This window comes from Camelus ferus, chromosome 1, assembly GCF_009834535.1.
Source record: "Camelus ferus isolate YT-003-E chromosome 1, BCGSAC_Cfer_1.0, whole genome shotgun sequence".
Lineage (NCBI taxonomy): Eukaryota > Metazoa > Chordata > Mammalia > Artiodactyla > Camelidae > Camelus > Camelus ferus.
Window position 1 is genome coordinate 41834430 of NC_045696.1, and position 15942 is coordinate 41850371.

Below are 15942 nucleotides of genomic sequence, written 5' to 3' on the forward strand. Positions count from 1 at the left end.
TCAAAATTAAGCAAGTCTGAGAAACACTGCATGTTCAGTCACTCTCCTGGAGGGGCAAAATGTACAGCAGTAGAGCAAAAGATCTGAAAAATCCTGAAGTAAATAAATTTTTCCTGTAACAGTTGTCACACTTATTTGTCCATGAAACCTTTTTTCCAAGTAAGGTTCACTAACATCCTATGACAGTAAAAGAGGTTAAAACTATATATTTTGTAATCAAAAGACCAGATTTTGAATCCTGGCTCTGCTTCTTACTTACATTGCTAACAGTTGCTTACCCTGCCTAAATTCCAGGGTCCCAACTGTAAATCAGAAATAATAACCACCTCAGAAGGCTTTTGAAAGAATTATAAAGTTTCCAAAATTCTTAGCAGACTTATTAGTATATAAGTACTCAAAAAACATATGTATCCTTAACTACAAATGAGAATAAACACAGATCTCCAAGGATTTTGCCTGCACAGGTGATAATAGGAAATTTACTTCAACTTTCCTGTTTTAATTCAAAAATTCATTTGAAAATTGTGACCTATGACTTTAACATATCTGTTATACTTTTATTGTTGTTGTTGGCAAACATTTCTAATGGTCATTCTCCCTTGAGTGACCCATGCATTTAAATCATTTCATTCAACTTTCAGTAAACCTGTTTCTGGTGCCAATAATTTTTTATCTGTGTCCCCACCTAATTCACAGCTTAGATACGCTGTGAACTTGAAAATAAGATATTCATCTTTTGGGCAGTTATAAATAATTTAAACACAAAGTTTCAATATAGTATGAAGAAAGGTTTCAGAAGCTTCTCATGAGTGATCTTTAGCATACAAACTTTCATTTTTACTCTCATGCTTACAAGTGTATTATACTTAATTCCTGCTTCATGACCACATTCCAGAAAAGTAGGGTAATCAGAGTTTTTGTGGGTCTTCTACAGAGGGAATTTTTCTTTATTAAGTCATTTTAAAACAAACAATAAACATATTGCATGTTAACATACCTAAAATATTTTAAAATAACATCATTTCCCCCCCAAATTAGAATGGCATTATTTTACTTTTCGCAAATCTCTTTAACATCTGGCTTAATAAAAAGCAGATGATTTCCCCTATATGCTTCTGTATTCAATTTGCTGTGATACATGTCATGTAGCCTCTGGAAAAACTCTACTGAACACACGTGGGAGAATACGAGGAAAAGGCAAACAATGGCTTAAAATTATGAAAAACTTTGACCTCACAGACCCAAAAAGGTCCCAGGGAACCCAGAGGTCACCAGGCCACACCTTGAGAACCAGTGCCTAAAATAAATACAGTCATGCCAGAAGCTATCCAACTCCTACAGTTATCAGTTATGCGAGTCCACAAACACTCATTTTATGTTTTGCTTAAGCCAGCCGGAATGGGGCTTCTACTGCTTGCAACTACAAGAGTTCTGAGCAAAATGAAGGAACCCTTCATAGTTCTTCCTTGTTCAGAAAGAAGTTCAGGGAAACCTAGTGAAGTTTCACAGAGGAAACTTGAAACTTGTGTCTTGTTTTCTCTTTCTATTGCCATCCACCTTCTTTATACCTCTAACATTTAATTCTTCCTGTTTTATTAATCAAATTCCTATCTTTGGATACTTCTGAAATTCTCATGACCATAAATATCACTTCCAGTCATTTGAGATCCAGCTAGCAACCCTCCTAATGAAATGGCAACTGCATGCATATAAATGTCACACAGAATTCAAAATTCCTTTAAACCAACTGATCATTTGTTTTATTTCTGAGAATTTATGTGAGAAAATTAAATCTACACTATTAAGAAAAGAATCATTCCTAAAAATTAATATTCATCTCTTAAAACCAGATAAATACTGGAGAACAGCTAGGTAATATGAGATTTGAGACTGGTTTTTATTATATGTTAATAATTACTTTTCAGAAAGGACAGTTAGTTCCAAAAGGGAAGTTAGCAGGAGAAAAAAAAAATCCTCCCCAGAGAGAGAACACACAAATATCAATGCCTTTTAAGAATTAACAATTTTAATCTCCAATTTTACTTCCCACAACTACTTGCACCAAATTAACATAAACAAATAAATGAATATATCTAAGTGTAACCAGGTAAAGAGGGTGGGATGTGCTCAAAGACAAGTCTAACATCTTACCTCTCTCCCAGAAAAAATGTATTAAGTCAAGACGAAATGCATTTATTGAAAAAAGGTTGTGCATCTTCAACAAAGATATGATTACTGCTAAAGTTCTGCGTTAGGAAGCACACAAATGACACCAGATAAACACTGTGAATTTTTCTAATGTGTCCATTTTACTTAAAGGCTTTAGGGGACAAAAGTATATTAAAACAAACATCGATCCATTGGAGGCATATACATACATATATGTGTGTATATATGTATATGTAATACATACATATACTTTCAAAGGCAAAGAATATCTCTAAAATACACGCGCACACACACACACACATACACAAAAGGGTATATACACTGTTTGCTTATGAAAAGGCAATTACAGGTTTTCAACTGCTTCAGGCAATGTCCCTGAGTTCCATGTTCACTCTCCTTTGTGGATAAGGCCAAAAAAAGTTTGAGACGCACTACCACAAAGGCACTCCTAAATAAATATGGAATTGTTAAGACTGCCTATGCAACAATAGACGGCACAATAAGAAATGAGAAAATGAAATGAAATGATCGATGCAACGGCTGTTGTATACTAGACTGTAAGCTGAGACCTCGTCCCCCCTACTTTGGTAGGTCTACAGGACTTAACACAGAAATTGCGGTACCCTTATTGGATGAGATCTTTAACAAAAACTTGTTGACTGGGAGGAACTCAACCTCACGTCTTACAACTCCACTTTTGTGCTTTTAAGATGTTGTACCCAAAACTGAAGATAGTCATTTAACTCATAAAGGAACTTCAAAAACAAAAATATGCTGAGAATAAAAACACAGTGAAACACGGCTTCAAATCCTTTGTGCGACTCTTTAATCACTTTTGGAAGAAGGGAGAAGCTAGAAAAGAAAAAGGGTTATTGAGCAGGCCCGCTCAAAAGAACAAGACACGTTGCAGCGTTTATACCAGGAATATAGCGTCTATTAGCAAACCCCGCCTCTCCTTTGCAGCCACTTCTACCTGCCTGGAGGTGGGGGTGGGGGGGTAAGACATAGGCAAAGCCGAGAATCAAAGAAAGGGGAAAGCGGGGTCAGGCGCTGGGAAGCTGGAAATGAAACTGGAACATTGGTGGAATTATGAGGAAGGCGTGGCAGGAGAGCCGCAAGCCAACCGGGAAGATCCGTGGGCCGACGAGACACAAGCAAGGTGCTCGCCGGAGGAGGAGGAAAATGAAAGGGGTACTGAGGTGAAGAGTAGGCGAGGCTTTGATGACAGCTCGGACTGGGTCTTCGACTCGCAGGGGCCAGGGAGATCCCGGAGTCTTCCATTGTGCGCGCCCCTCCGCTCCCTCCCCTCCCGTCTCCTCCCCTCCCTTCCCCGCCCCCGCCGGAGTCCGAGCCCGAGCCCTCGCAGCTCCGGGCCGCAGCGCCCGTCGCCGTCAGAACCTCTCATTTGCCCAAGGTAGGAGACGATATGCTCAGCCCTCGACCCTTTCTCACCGGATGGAGCTCGCCGTCGCCCGGCCTTCTCCTTGTCCATCTTCTCCTCCTCCCGCTGGATTCGCAGTTGCTGTCGCTGTCAAGACCCCTCAGGCTGGGGGAGGGAGGGGGAGGGGAGAGGAAAAAAAAAAAAAGCCAGGAAAGGGTGAACTGCGCCTGCGCAAGAGCCGTCGCCGCCTGCCCTCAGGCCGGAAGTTGGCCGCCCCTCCCACCGCCACCCGGAAATCACTTCCTGGGACTTGTTTTCTCTTCGGGTTACCCGCTCCGTTGCTCTTTTGGTGTTTTTCTCATCTTCTGCCACAACGGGAAACTGAGGCTGGGTGCGACCTTTTAGCCCGAGATCATAAAGGCGTTGTTGACTTTGAAGATTAGGTTGATTAAAAATTAAAGAGGGGAAACTTTAGGAATTCCTCCACTTTACTGGAGGGGACCCCAGAAATATGAGAATAAAACATTACTCCTTTTGAATTATTACTTCCCCCACGGCCTTTCCTATATATTTGTCCTCAAGGGGCTTCCTCAAACACAGAAACAAAAAGATTTAAAGACAACAAAAGTCAATGGCCTAGCTATTGGTTTAACAGTTGGGAGTGGAAATAAATTAGCTCAGCTGAGGGAAAAAATGTAATTATAGAAAGGATCTCTCTTACGATTCAAACTCACCATTTTTAAAGACCCAGGGGGAAAAAGATAAGCTGGACCTCCATTTTTAAGAAACATAAAATGCTGAGGTGCTAGAAAGTGAGTGGCTGTAAATGAATTTGTTCAACTTTTATTACAGCATTTAAGGGAATAACCCTGACCTCAATGAACTCCAAGTCCCGTACTTTTAGACTGATTTTTTTTTTAGTTCTGTTATATGGCCTATCAATTTAGAAAACTGTCCTATCTTATTAGCCATAAGGTACATACTTGAATAATTTTTTTCAATGTATAGGCTTTAATCAGAATAAGTTAAACAAAATTTAGCAGAGCGCTCCAATCAGGCAAAATGATATTGGAGTGTTTTACGAGTTTAACATCCGCTTCCCCTCCTCCATTTTACCAAGGCTGGTAAAAGGAGTTTCCCAACTTCACCACTAGAGCCCAGACTCGAGCTTCTCCAGCCCTGCGTCTTAAATACTGTATTTGGTCTCTGCTAAAAATAGAGGTAAGCCTCCAGGTGCTAAGGCCTGTTGAGCTGGGGGGAGTGTCTTACAAGGCAGGAATGGCTGAAAAGCAGAATACGTCAGGGCTTGCTGAGAATGAAATTCACTACAAGGCTTTCATTTAGAAACTCTAGTTTATTTCTGTTTAACAAATAAAAGCTCTCCTTACTGAAAAATTTCTGAATTTTGTTTCCTCATACATCAACCTTCTTAATTCAATGATTTAACTCAAAAATCAAACTTGCCTAATTTATCAGTTGATGATATAGGAAACAAATAAACTGCAAAAGATGGAAATAGAACTGAGAGATGGAAACATAACAAAGGAAATTGTAAGTACGAGGAATACATTTCCGTCCAAACTGACAGCTTCCATAAAAGTAAGTGGTTTTAAAGTTTAGCAGTAAGAAGTGAACCTATGAGAAATGAAATTATAAAGTTAATCAAATTATTCAGCTTGCAAATGTATCATTTAAACTTATTGAATATAGCATTTCTGCAAGTAAAGGTGTAGTGAGTCAGTGTATTTTTTTATTTTGAAGCTGGTTTTGCTTAACATATTTGAAGGTAAATGACCTTTAAGCTCAAGAATTTCAAATTTGCTTTTTAAACCAGTATTTTTATTTAGTTTTAACAATCTCTACTGCTCAGTTGACTGTATTGCAAACAACTAAAGGATTAAAAAATTTAGTTTCTACTTTTGAGGGAGTCATTTAACAACCTCACTTTGCCTATCATGATAGACTATTATGATCTTTTATAGTGTTTTATGATATTAAGGTGAAAACTTCCATATTTTAAAAGAAAGAAGAAAAATCAAAAAAAGTGAATGACTTAGTATGTTTGGGGATAAGTTAATTTATTTTATGTACATTTAGCTCACAGTGTATAAAGCCTTTTAAATTAAGATTTAAGATTAGAAATTCATCAGCCCAGTATTTTGTAATACAAAATTTGATCTTAATGAGCATGGTTCTTTATTGAGTGTTAAAAGTGCATATAAAGTGTTTAAATTAGGTATTCAATGTATTTTTGTTTTAAGCAATGGGTGTGGTTTTAATAGTTTCAAGACACAGTGGCAGTGTGAAATATATCAACTCTTTATTTTATCCCCTTGATTAACAATTTCTTTGAAGAGAGCTTAATGAAAATAAAGACCCTTTCTCTTCACAAGTGAATTAACTTTAAGTATAATATGAATGTAAATAGACATGGTTGGGCACTGGGTACAGACTGATCCTAAACTATGTTAAAAATTAAAATGAACAATCTAGAATTCCTTACCATAGGCTCCCAGAATGCCTAGATTTTGCAAAGACATTCGGAGCACTGTGTCATATTGCTATTAGCCTCATTTTCATTCATAGTTGAATCTTATCTTTAAAATATTGAGAATTCTTACATGAAGGAAGTTTTTCTTCCAGGTATAAGTGAAGTAACACATGATTTCATGAAAAAAATGAGTATAGGTTTTTTGGTTTCAAGGATATCTTCCTTTTTAAGACAATGAACAGTTTTAACTGCTCTGCAATATAATAGCCTGTTCCCAGAAGTTATGAAAACCTGAAGTGTCTCAAGGTATTTAAGCAGCAGATGGTTTTGTCTAGGAGGCTATAAAAGGACAAACCTTTAACCTAAGTTCCCTAAACTGTCACTGAGCTCTGGTGCTGAGCCCAGGGTATTCTGTACATACACCACTAACTTCTTTGGAGTGTTCTATCTTAAAATGTGATATTAGTGTTTCTATGCCTTAATCCATTTGGTTGATTTTAATAGAAAATTTTCATTTTATGTAACTATTTAGTAAAACTGAGGCTTTAGACAGTCTTCTTTATCCTTTATCTTTTTTTAAAACATTTTTTAATTGAGTTATAGTCATTTTACAATGTTGTCTCAATTTCCAATGTAGAGCACAATTTTTCAGTTATACATGAACATACATATATTCATTGTCGCATTTTTTTCGCTGTGAGCTACCACAAGATCTTGTATATATTTCCCTGTGCTATACAATATAATCTTGTTTATCTATCCTTTATCTTTTGGCACCCACTTACCTCTGAATAATCGCAATCAAGAAGCATAGGATCTAGGATTGGACAGTCAGTAAATCCAAAATCTAGCTGTCAGAATTTAACAGTTTCCCAGAAAGATATACCAAGTTAAAAAAAAAAAGAATAAAACTAAACTGCCAAACTATAGGCCCCAGGGCTGCACGCTTAGGAGATAACAACCATAAAGAAATACAAAGCATTGATTTCTATATGATTTCTGTAAAGTTCAGAGAGTGGTTGCTTGAAGGCATTTTAGGGGTGGCTGGCAAAGCTAAAAGTTTCTCCTCATAATTCACCAATTAGTTTTCTAAGAAATTTTCCTGGAAGATTTGATTTCATACTCAAATTTGGGAAACTCAAGATTTGTGACACCTGATTTTTTTTCTATCTCTGATACCCCATTTTCTATGCCTCAGGTGGATTAAATTAAGCTTCTTTAGTATTTCCTGGGGAGAGGTAGGCAAGGGGAAGGGTATTTGGGGAAAGGGATTTAGTTTGCTCTTTTTTCAGACTTTCACATATATAATTCCATTAGCTCTGTCATTTTCTACAATTTACTGAATGGAATTGTATACTGGCATAATTGTTTTTCTGAAAAAAATGCTCATTGCATTTCTCTGTTGGGGAAATAAAAATCGTGGTACCAAAACAGTCAATCTTAAAATACGTTTTTCAGGGTTTTTTTTCTTTCTGTTTCATTTTGTTTTTCTAAGTATATAAATAAATAAAAACATGTTCATTTTAATAAGTATCTTTAGATACTTTTTAATTTTCTGAGTGAAATATCCCTCATTCTGTGCTTCAACCTCTTTCTTAAGAATACCAAACGACTGTAATCACTGTAATAGGGTATATTACTGTGTAACCTGAGGTTAAATCCTAACTTCTCAGGTTGTAAAATCATATTTTCATAAAAGCTTACTAATCACTTGTGAAAAATATTGTTACATATAACCAGTTTATGATCCTAGAGAGGGAGTTCCTTAAAACCAAAATAAACTAAATTTTTTGCATCTGTGATTCTATTGCCCAACCACACTCTTCTTGTCAAATTCATAAAGACAGAAAGTAGAATGGTTTGCCAGGGGCTGAGGCTAAGGGGAAATATAAAATTATAGCTTACTAAGCACAAAGTTAAAGTTTCGCAAGATGAAAAATGTTCTATGGATGGAGGGCAGTAATGGTTGCACAACAATGTGAATGTACTCAATGCCCCTGAACTGCCCATGTAAAAATGGTTAACATTGTAAATTTTAGTATGGTTTACCATGATTTTTAAAATAATTATAGCCATACCTAGAGCAAAAACTAACAGCTGTGTCACCACCTAATCCAGGAAGGACCTAATTTGAAATTCTCATTAATGATTATATGTTATTCTCCTTTAAAAGAAAAATTCATTCAACATAAAATGACTAGACTACTTGACATAGGAAACTAAGCTAACAAATACCCTCACCAAATTTTTGGTGAATGAATCAAATAAAAACTCAAATACTATGCATTTTTAAGAACACTGATTAAAAATTAACATTCTCTCAGGCTTGTGGAGCTGCCTGAGTTATTCTGGGCATATCACTTTACCTTTAAAAGCATCACTTATATAAAATAAACATACTAGCTAAGAATATCGATAACATCTTTTTAGCTCTGAAATTCTTATTTTTGAAGTTAAGCTATCTTATTCCAACCCATTCTTTAGAAAACTAAGCATGTAAAACAGTTTGATTCTCTCCTTTATGTTAATGGACCATCTCAATTTGAAAAAAGAAAACAAACATATACAGATGCATATGATATTCTTTAAGAATAATGAATAAATCAACATTTATCAGCCTTAGAATTATAGAAGAAGCCTCTATAATTTTTCAAAAGTTTTGTATGCATCTTTCTCCTGTGTATACAGCTAGAGGATTTTGCTCTTACTTATGCTCTTATCAAAAACCATAAAATTGTAACAGTATTTAAATACATACTATACCAGGCACTATTCCAAGAACTAGTGAACAAAACAAAGTCCTTGTCCCTACTGTCATGGAACTTACATTCTAATGAGGAGAAACAGACAATAAGCATGTTTATGTCAGTTGATAATAAGTACAAAAGAAAAGAAAGAGGAAGGAGGGAGAAGGAGGAAGGAAGGAAGGAGGAAAGTGAAGTATCATAGATAGACAGGGTGTAAGGAAGGACTGGAGGGGATTGCCCTTTCAGATAGAATGCTCAGAGAGCTACTCTGGTCAGATAACTGTTGGGCAGAAACTTGAAGGAAGTGAAGCCCTATAGATATATAGGGCAAACGTGCTCCAAGCTGTGGGCATAGCAAGGGGGATGCCCTTAATCAGGAGCTTGCTTCACAAGTTGGCGGCAAAGAAGCCAGGTGTGGCTAGAGTGAAGTAAGCAATAGAGTGGTGGGAAATGATACCTGAGCAAGAGCTGAGGGTCAGATCATGTAGCTAGATGAGTAAGCAAGTGCAACAAATGGAGGGAAATGACCTAGGAGAGCTATGGTGAGGACTTTTATTCTGTGTGCTATGGTATATTTATACAATGGAATAGTACTCAGCCATAAAAAATAAAATAATGCCATTTGCGACCTGGAGAGTGTTATTCTAAGTGAAGTAAGCCAGAAAGAGAAAGAAAAATACTATATGATGTCACTTATATCTAAATAATCTTTTAAAAATCTAAAAAAAAAGAACTTATTTATAAAACAGAAACAGACTCACAGACATAGAAAACAAACTTATGGTTACCAGGGAGGGAAGGGAGTGGGAAGGGATAAATTGGGAGTTCAAGATTTACAGATACTAACTACTATATATAAAACAGATAAACAGTAAGTTTATACTATATAGCACAGGGAACTATATTCAATACCTTATAGTAACCTATAATGAAAAAGAATATGAAAATGAATATATGTATTATATATATGACTGAACTATTATGCTGTACACTAGAAATTAACACAACATTGTAAACTGACTATACTTCAATTTAAAACAAAAGGAAAAAGAGGAGACAACTGAGAATTTTGAGCAGCGGTGTGGGATCTAATGTAGATGTTTTGAAAAGATCATCCTAGCCACATGCCAGGAAATAAGAGTTTAGGCAAAGAGATTGGATAGGAAGCTTAATAATGAAGGTGAGTGTTGATAGTGACTTGGACTAGAGCTAGGGGAGTAGAGAGGGAGGGGTGATAGGTGATTAGATTTCAGATATATTTCAAATAAGAGAGCCTGTAGACTTGCTAATTGATCAGATGAGATGTGTGAAAGAGAAAAGAAGTTTGCAGCACTGGCAACTGAAAGAATGGAGTTATCACTAACTAAGATGGGCAAGATGAGAGTGAGAGTAGATTGAAGGGAGTGCTTTGGGCGCATTAAGTTTGAGATGGCTATTTGACATTAAAGTAAATATATCACGTAAACAGATAATGAATTCAGGGGAGAGTTACATGTTGGAATATATTAGCCAAGCAAAATGTGCTACAGTGAACTCTAGAGAACTGTCTACCTTTTCATTCTACAAGATACTCTCCCCCCCCCTTGCTCCTGTTCACCTCACCTATACCTGTCCTTTATATATCTGTGTGCCATTTTGGTCTTCCAGTTTGCAAATGCCCATTCTTTCCCCTGGAGAATTGTCTCTCAGTTAGGTACACAAGCGCTTATTAAAGTTGAAAGAGAGTAACTGAATGCTGTATACTGTGTGCTATTAGAAAATACTGATTTTGTTTATTTAACTGTGATTGAAAGAAAGTTAGCTAACAAGATTCTTTAGTTCGTTGGTTTAGTTTAGTTGGGTTAGGTTTAGTTTGTTGAGTTTTAAATATTCAGTACCTTTCTCTTTATTTCAGTACAGAAAAAGGCAATTTTCAGCACAGCACCTGAATAAACAAAGTATTTTTAAATCTAAGAGATTACTGCTTTTCTGTGCAAACCTCCTCATCCATGCCAAATTATAAAATAGATCTTCCTTTTTGAGAGAGCAGTTTGGCAATATCTAGTAAAATAGAATATGATGCTATGACCTAGAATTTCCACTTCTAGGTATATTTCCTAGAGAAACCCTTGATATATGCACAAAAATATAGCTTGAAGAATGTTTGTTGCAGCTTTGCTTATAATCATGGAAAACTGGAGTAACCTAAATGGTCTTAAACAAGAAAATGGTTAAACAAACTATGGCATATTCAAGCAACATAACACTATAAATAGATAAAATGAAATGAATGACTATTAATGTGGATAAAAATCACAATGTTGAGTGACTAAGGCAGGCTCAGCAAGAGATACATTTTTTTTTATTTCACATTTCTCAAAAAGGAAGATCATCCAATATCTAATTTCAAAGAACTTTCCATTAATGAGACACTACATAAAATGGTTTTTACCTACAGTTAATTCTCTCAGCAGCCTGGTGAAATAAATGATGTTATGGTATTTTGCATTTATTCATTCAAAATTTTTTTCTTTTTTCAAAAAAAAAATTATATAATTTGTGCCAGACGCTTTGAAAGTACTGAAGATAGAGCAGTTAATTAAAGTTCCTGTTCTCATAGAGCTTTCATTCTAGTGAAGGGAGACATAATTTTTAAATATACAAACAATTATATGTCAGGTGGTAATGTAGGCTAGGAAGAAAAATAAAGCAGAGTAGCAGGATGGAGATTGCTGTTTCAGAGAGTATAAACTAAAAGTCAGAAGTTGAAGAAACTGAAACTCATATAGAGGTTAAGAAATCTGCTAAAAGTCACTCAACTTAAAATGTGGAGCTAGGATTTAAACCTAAATCAATCTAATTCCAGAGGCTTCTCCTTTTAAAGTATGGTCAGGCCTATCTGTCATTTATACTCTGAGAAGATATTAACTACATAACAGCACCTGGTATGAGCAACACCATAAGAGAAAGTTTTTAATGGAATGGTAAATCAAGAGCAGTCTAAATAAGTTTCATGCTTTGGACAACTACCTTCATAAAGTACTTGTTGGGTATTTGCCTTTAGAGCAAGTCAGTTACTTTTCAAAGTCTTTTCTTTTCCCTTTGGGTTCTGTCCACAATAACTGTCTTAACTTCTCAGTCAGCCACTTTTTTTCTTCTCACAATAATCAGAATAACCATATCTTCTATTAGATAAATTGGTCATAATATACAATGCCTAGTTCATGTTTCACTCTCACTGCCATCCCGTGCCATTTATTCAATAGAAAAAAATTTTAATGCTTAAATGAAATAGACAAAGACCAACCAAATGAGAAAAGCAAAACCTATTCATTCTGAGCTCACCATAGCAAGGGAATCAGCCACCATCACTTGCAGAGTGACAGGACTCAAAGGAGAGGACTCAGAGGAGTGGAGAAGCTTTTTAGTGGAAAAAAGGGAAGGTTGCTGGTGTGTCCTAACTGGATGCTGTTGGCATGAGGAAGCTGTAGGCAAGCTAACCAGAGGGAGGCATCCTATGTCACTGATTCGGGGTACATATTTGGCTTTCTCTGGTGGATCCTAAATTGGAAGCAGGGGTAAAAATTGGGAAGCTCTAAGTTATTAATCAAGTCTTGGCCATTTGGGGCCAATTGTAACAGAAGTTATTGTTCAGCTTCTCAGATTGTCGCTAGAGGTAGCAACCTGACTTCCTGCAAGTCTGACTTAATAAGACTGGCTTTTTCCTGGGCTGTTTATAATAGATAAGGGATTGGCTTTCTGGGCAAATTGCTACACATTACGGGTCAGAATTCTGTTTTTATATATGGCCTGACCACTGTCCCTTAGTGTATTCAGTCTCTCACTACTTTGCATAGTTCACATTTATTTTGACTTAAAATCTTTACCATAATAAAGGTAAAGATAAAAGGTTAATGTCTTCATGAAGTGCTTAATTTAGCATGATTTCCCACAGGAAGAATTTAGCAAGCTGAATTTTTTTAACACTGACATATTATTGCTTTTTACTTTCAGTGGTTACCAGTAACTCAAGAACTGAGCTTCCAAAAATTTATTGAACAGTCTGACTTACTAGAAGAACTTAAATATGACTTCAATGAAAAAGCTGAATTGAGACACATTGAGACGCATAGGCCTTTCATCTTTAACTATTATAAAAATGTCCTGGAGAGGAATAGCAAGCGCTACCAGGCCCTGGGCCATTTGCTTGAACAATACATTTATGTACTTTTGGAGAAAGTGTGCAAATTACAAAGAGTATATATCCCACCAGAGGCAGATAAGGAACCAAGAAGCTTCTTTTTCATGAGTGAGAGAGCTTTAACAGATCATCATTCTGCTCTTCTTGTCGTTCTTCAAGATCATGGGGTCTTTAGAGCTGGTCAGTGGAGTCAACAGGCAATAATTCATCATGGTCTCCAACATGGAAGTCAGATACCATGTATTCAGATGGCATTGCAGGCACATTATGATGTAATTGTGCTAAATCCCAATGACAATTCTGTGGACCTAAAGACAGAAAAAGAGTGGAAGGGCCTTTTAACACCAAATGTTGAGTCCTCTTCCAGAGAAATGGTTCAGGCTGAGAGCCTTTTCTCTCTCCAGCAGTCTCTCCAGTGCCTTCCAAAAAGATGCAGCAACTCCCCTGAAGAACACATGGCTTACATTTGGGATTACTTCATTTCAAAGACTGAAGGCAAGGATGTTGCCTTCATTGTACATGGTTATGGAGGCTTGGTTTTTATGGACTTGCTCGTACGTAGAAAGTGGGAAGTGATGAGCAAAGTATATGCTGTTGCACTTATTGACTCTGAACATCACATAGGACACCAACTGGGGAATGACATCCAGTTATTAGCATGGATCAAGCACCACTGCTGTGAATGGGTGACGAGTCCGAAGACTCTGGATAAACCTGTAGCTACCATTTTGAAAAAGGAGTTTCCTATGGTTTCTGCTGGTACAGAAGAACACAACTTAGCCCCTTCCTTTAGCCTTCAGTCAATTTTTAAATACTTTAGAAAAGCTTTAAGAGCCAAAAAAGCTGTTAATTTATCTCGAATGCCAATAGTAACTAGAAGCTCCACAAAAAGAAAGCAAAGTGCTTAACTTACTTTTTTGTCATCTAAGATTTTTTTTTGTCCCGTGGAGAAACTTTGCTAATGTAGAAGAAAAAGAACACTTCCAGCTCATATGCAATATTATGTTCTTGTTTGAAATTTGATTTGTTACTTTTTAAAAACATGAATATGTTCTCTTTTGTAGCCTATGAACCAGGAAGTCAGTCAATACCATCATTAATATTTTACACGTTAAGAGTAGTAAAGTTAGAGAATCTTCTATTGAAAAGATTTCTTACAGTTTAATAGAATGACATCAAAACTGTACTTGATAGGAATTACATATTAAGTCAATATTTGATTTACATTATTGATGCCATATTAAAATAAGTGAACATAAAAATTAAACATTAGCGAACTCCATTCTTTATTTTTTTTAAGTTTGGTCTTGTGTGTGTGTGTTTACTCATACCTTCACATAATATTCGAGTATCTACTATGTACAGTCAATACTAGATTTTGGGAACACTGGCAGACAAGGCCAACATTGCCTTTATCTTTATGGAGTTCACAATTAACAACAAATTGCAAGCACTGAAGAGTGTTAGGGAAAAGGGGTTGTGGACATTCTAGCATGAGAGCTAACAGTCTTGGGGGTTAGGGAAAAAGCTCAAGAAAATGATGCTTAGTTTGAAAAATAGCAGTTAGCCGGGAAAACAAAGTCATTGGCAAAGGAATCACAGGTGCAAATATCCTGAGACAGGAGAAGGAAGTCCTGTTCAGCAAGAGCTAAAAGATTACGGGGGAGTAGTGTTAAAGAAAAAAATTATTCATGACATTTATTAAAGACAGTAAGGAAGATGTATTCAAAAGGGGTTGGTGCAATTGGGGTTTTGTAGGGGAGATAGATCAGGCTTACCTTCAAACACAGACAAGTTGGGGTGGAGAGAGATTTATATCCAAGGGTTAGTGAATGGAAAATTACTAAAATATAGGTAGTAGAGAGTCTTGCTAGACCAACTCAACAGGATTCTTACTGAAGGCAGGTCAGGGAGGTAAGGTATTGAGAGTGGAGGATGAAGAATTTTATCAGTTATAACAGAGGATGTTCAGGTACCAAAAGTGGGAGGTTTTCACTGACTCAGCAGAATTCTTGCTAAAACTGGATTAAGCAGACCAAGGGCAGAACCCAATGTCAAACCTACTCAAGAGGGCTCAGAGAAGCCAGACTTAGATTTGGTTAAAGAGAGGGGTTTTGTCAGAAGCTGCAAAGTTAAGACAGAGAAGTAAACAGAGGCAGCTTACTCACTAGTAGTTTGTATCCCATGCCCCTAAATCGTCCCTCCCCCTTCCTCTCCCCTTTGGTAACTGTAAGTTTGTTTTCTATATCTGTGAGTCTGTTTCTGTTCTACATATACATTCGGTTTTGTTTTTTTTTAAGATTCCACATTTGGTAATATACAGTATTTGTATTTCTCTGACTTATTTCACTAAGCATAATATTCTTTAGTTCTACCCATGTTGCTGCAAATGGCAATACTTCATTCTTTTATATGGTTGAGTAATATTGCATTATATTTTATACACACATATACACATCTTAATCATCTGTTGATAGGCACTTAGATTGCCTCCATGTCGTATTTAGTGCTTCTATGAACATTGGGGTGCATTATCTTTTTGAATTAGTGTTTTTGTTTTTTCTGGATATATGCCAAGGAATGGATTGCTAGGTCATATGGTAGTTCTATTTCTACCTTTTTAAGAAACCTCCATACTGTTTACATAGTGGCTGCACCAATTTACATTCCCAACAGTGTATGAGGGTTCCTATTTCTCCACACCCTCTCCAACATTTGTTATTTATAGACTTTTTGATGATAGCCATTCTGACAGGTATGAGATGATATTTCATTGTGATTTTGATTTGCAGAGAAATGCTTAATTCTTCCAATGAATGACATTTTGTGAGTGGAGGTCAGGAATAAGGAGAAAAAACAAGGACCAGATTTTTAACTTGACCAACTAGTTGGATAAAAATACTATTTTCTAAATAGGGACTATCATTGACAAATTTATTTTGGTGGTTCCAGAAATTTTGAAAGAAAAAAAAAA

At 36.3% G+C, this 15942-nt stretch overlaps 2 protein-coding genes across 8 annotated transcripts in view; one reads left to right on the forward strand and one right to left on the reverse strand.

The window, feature by feature from the left end:
- SENP7 (SUMO specific peptidase 7) overlaps positions 1-15942 on the reverse strand; it is a 128000-nt gene that overhangs the window by 110395 nt on the left and 1663 nt on the right. For 6 of the 7 annotated variants that reach the window (XM_032477956.1, XM_032477974.1, XM_032477965.1 and 3 more), the window contains exon 1: positions 3622-3771. In XM_032477956.1, coding sequence (XP_032333847.1) covers positions 3622-3661 — 40 coding nt within the window. In that variant the 5' untranslated portion in view covers positions 3662-3771. Of the gene's footprint in view, positions 1-3621; positions 3772-15942 lie in introns of those variants that run through there. The other variant, XM_014562426.2, reaches the window with a different exon arrangement.
- LOC106730092 (putative protein FAM172B) lies at positions 3234-15208 on the forward strand. Its single transcript, XM_032480818.1, has 3 exons — positions 3234-3360; positions 3423-3583; positions 12782-15208. The coding sequence occupies exons 1-3, from the start codon at positions 3234-3236 to the stop codon at positions 13874-13876; spliced, it is 1383 nt and encodes a 460-aa protein (XP_032336709.1). The 3' UTR covers positions 13877-15208.

Bases quoted from the DNA above. Each gene is read 5' to 3' on its own strand.
- LOC106730092 (XM_032480818.1), top strand. From the start codon at position 3,234: ATGAAACTGGAACATTGGTGGAATTATGAGGAAGGCGTGGCAGGAGAG. The intron at 3,361-3,422 runs GTACTGAGGTGA...TTCGACTCGCAG, and splicing joins GGAGGAGGAAAATGAAAGGG to GGGCCAGGGAGATCCCGGAG. The intron at 3,584-12,781 runs GTAGGAGACGAT...TTTTACTTTCAG, and splicing joins GAACCTCTCATTTGCCCAAG to TGGTTACCAGTAACTCAAGA.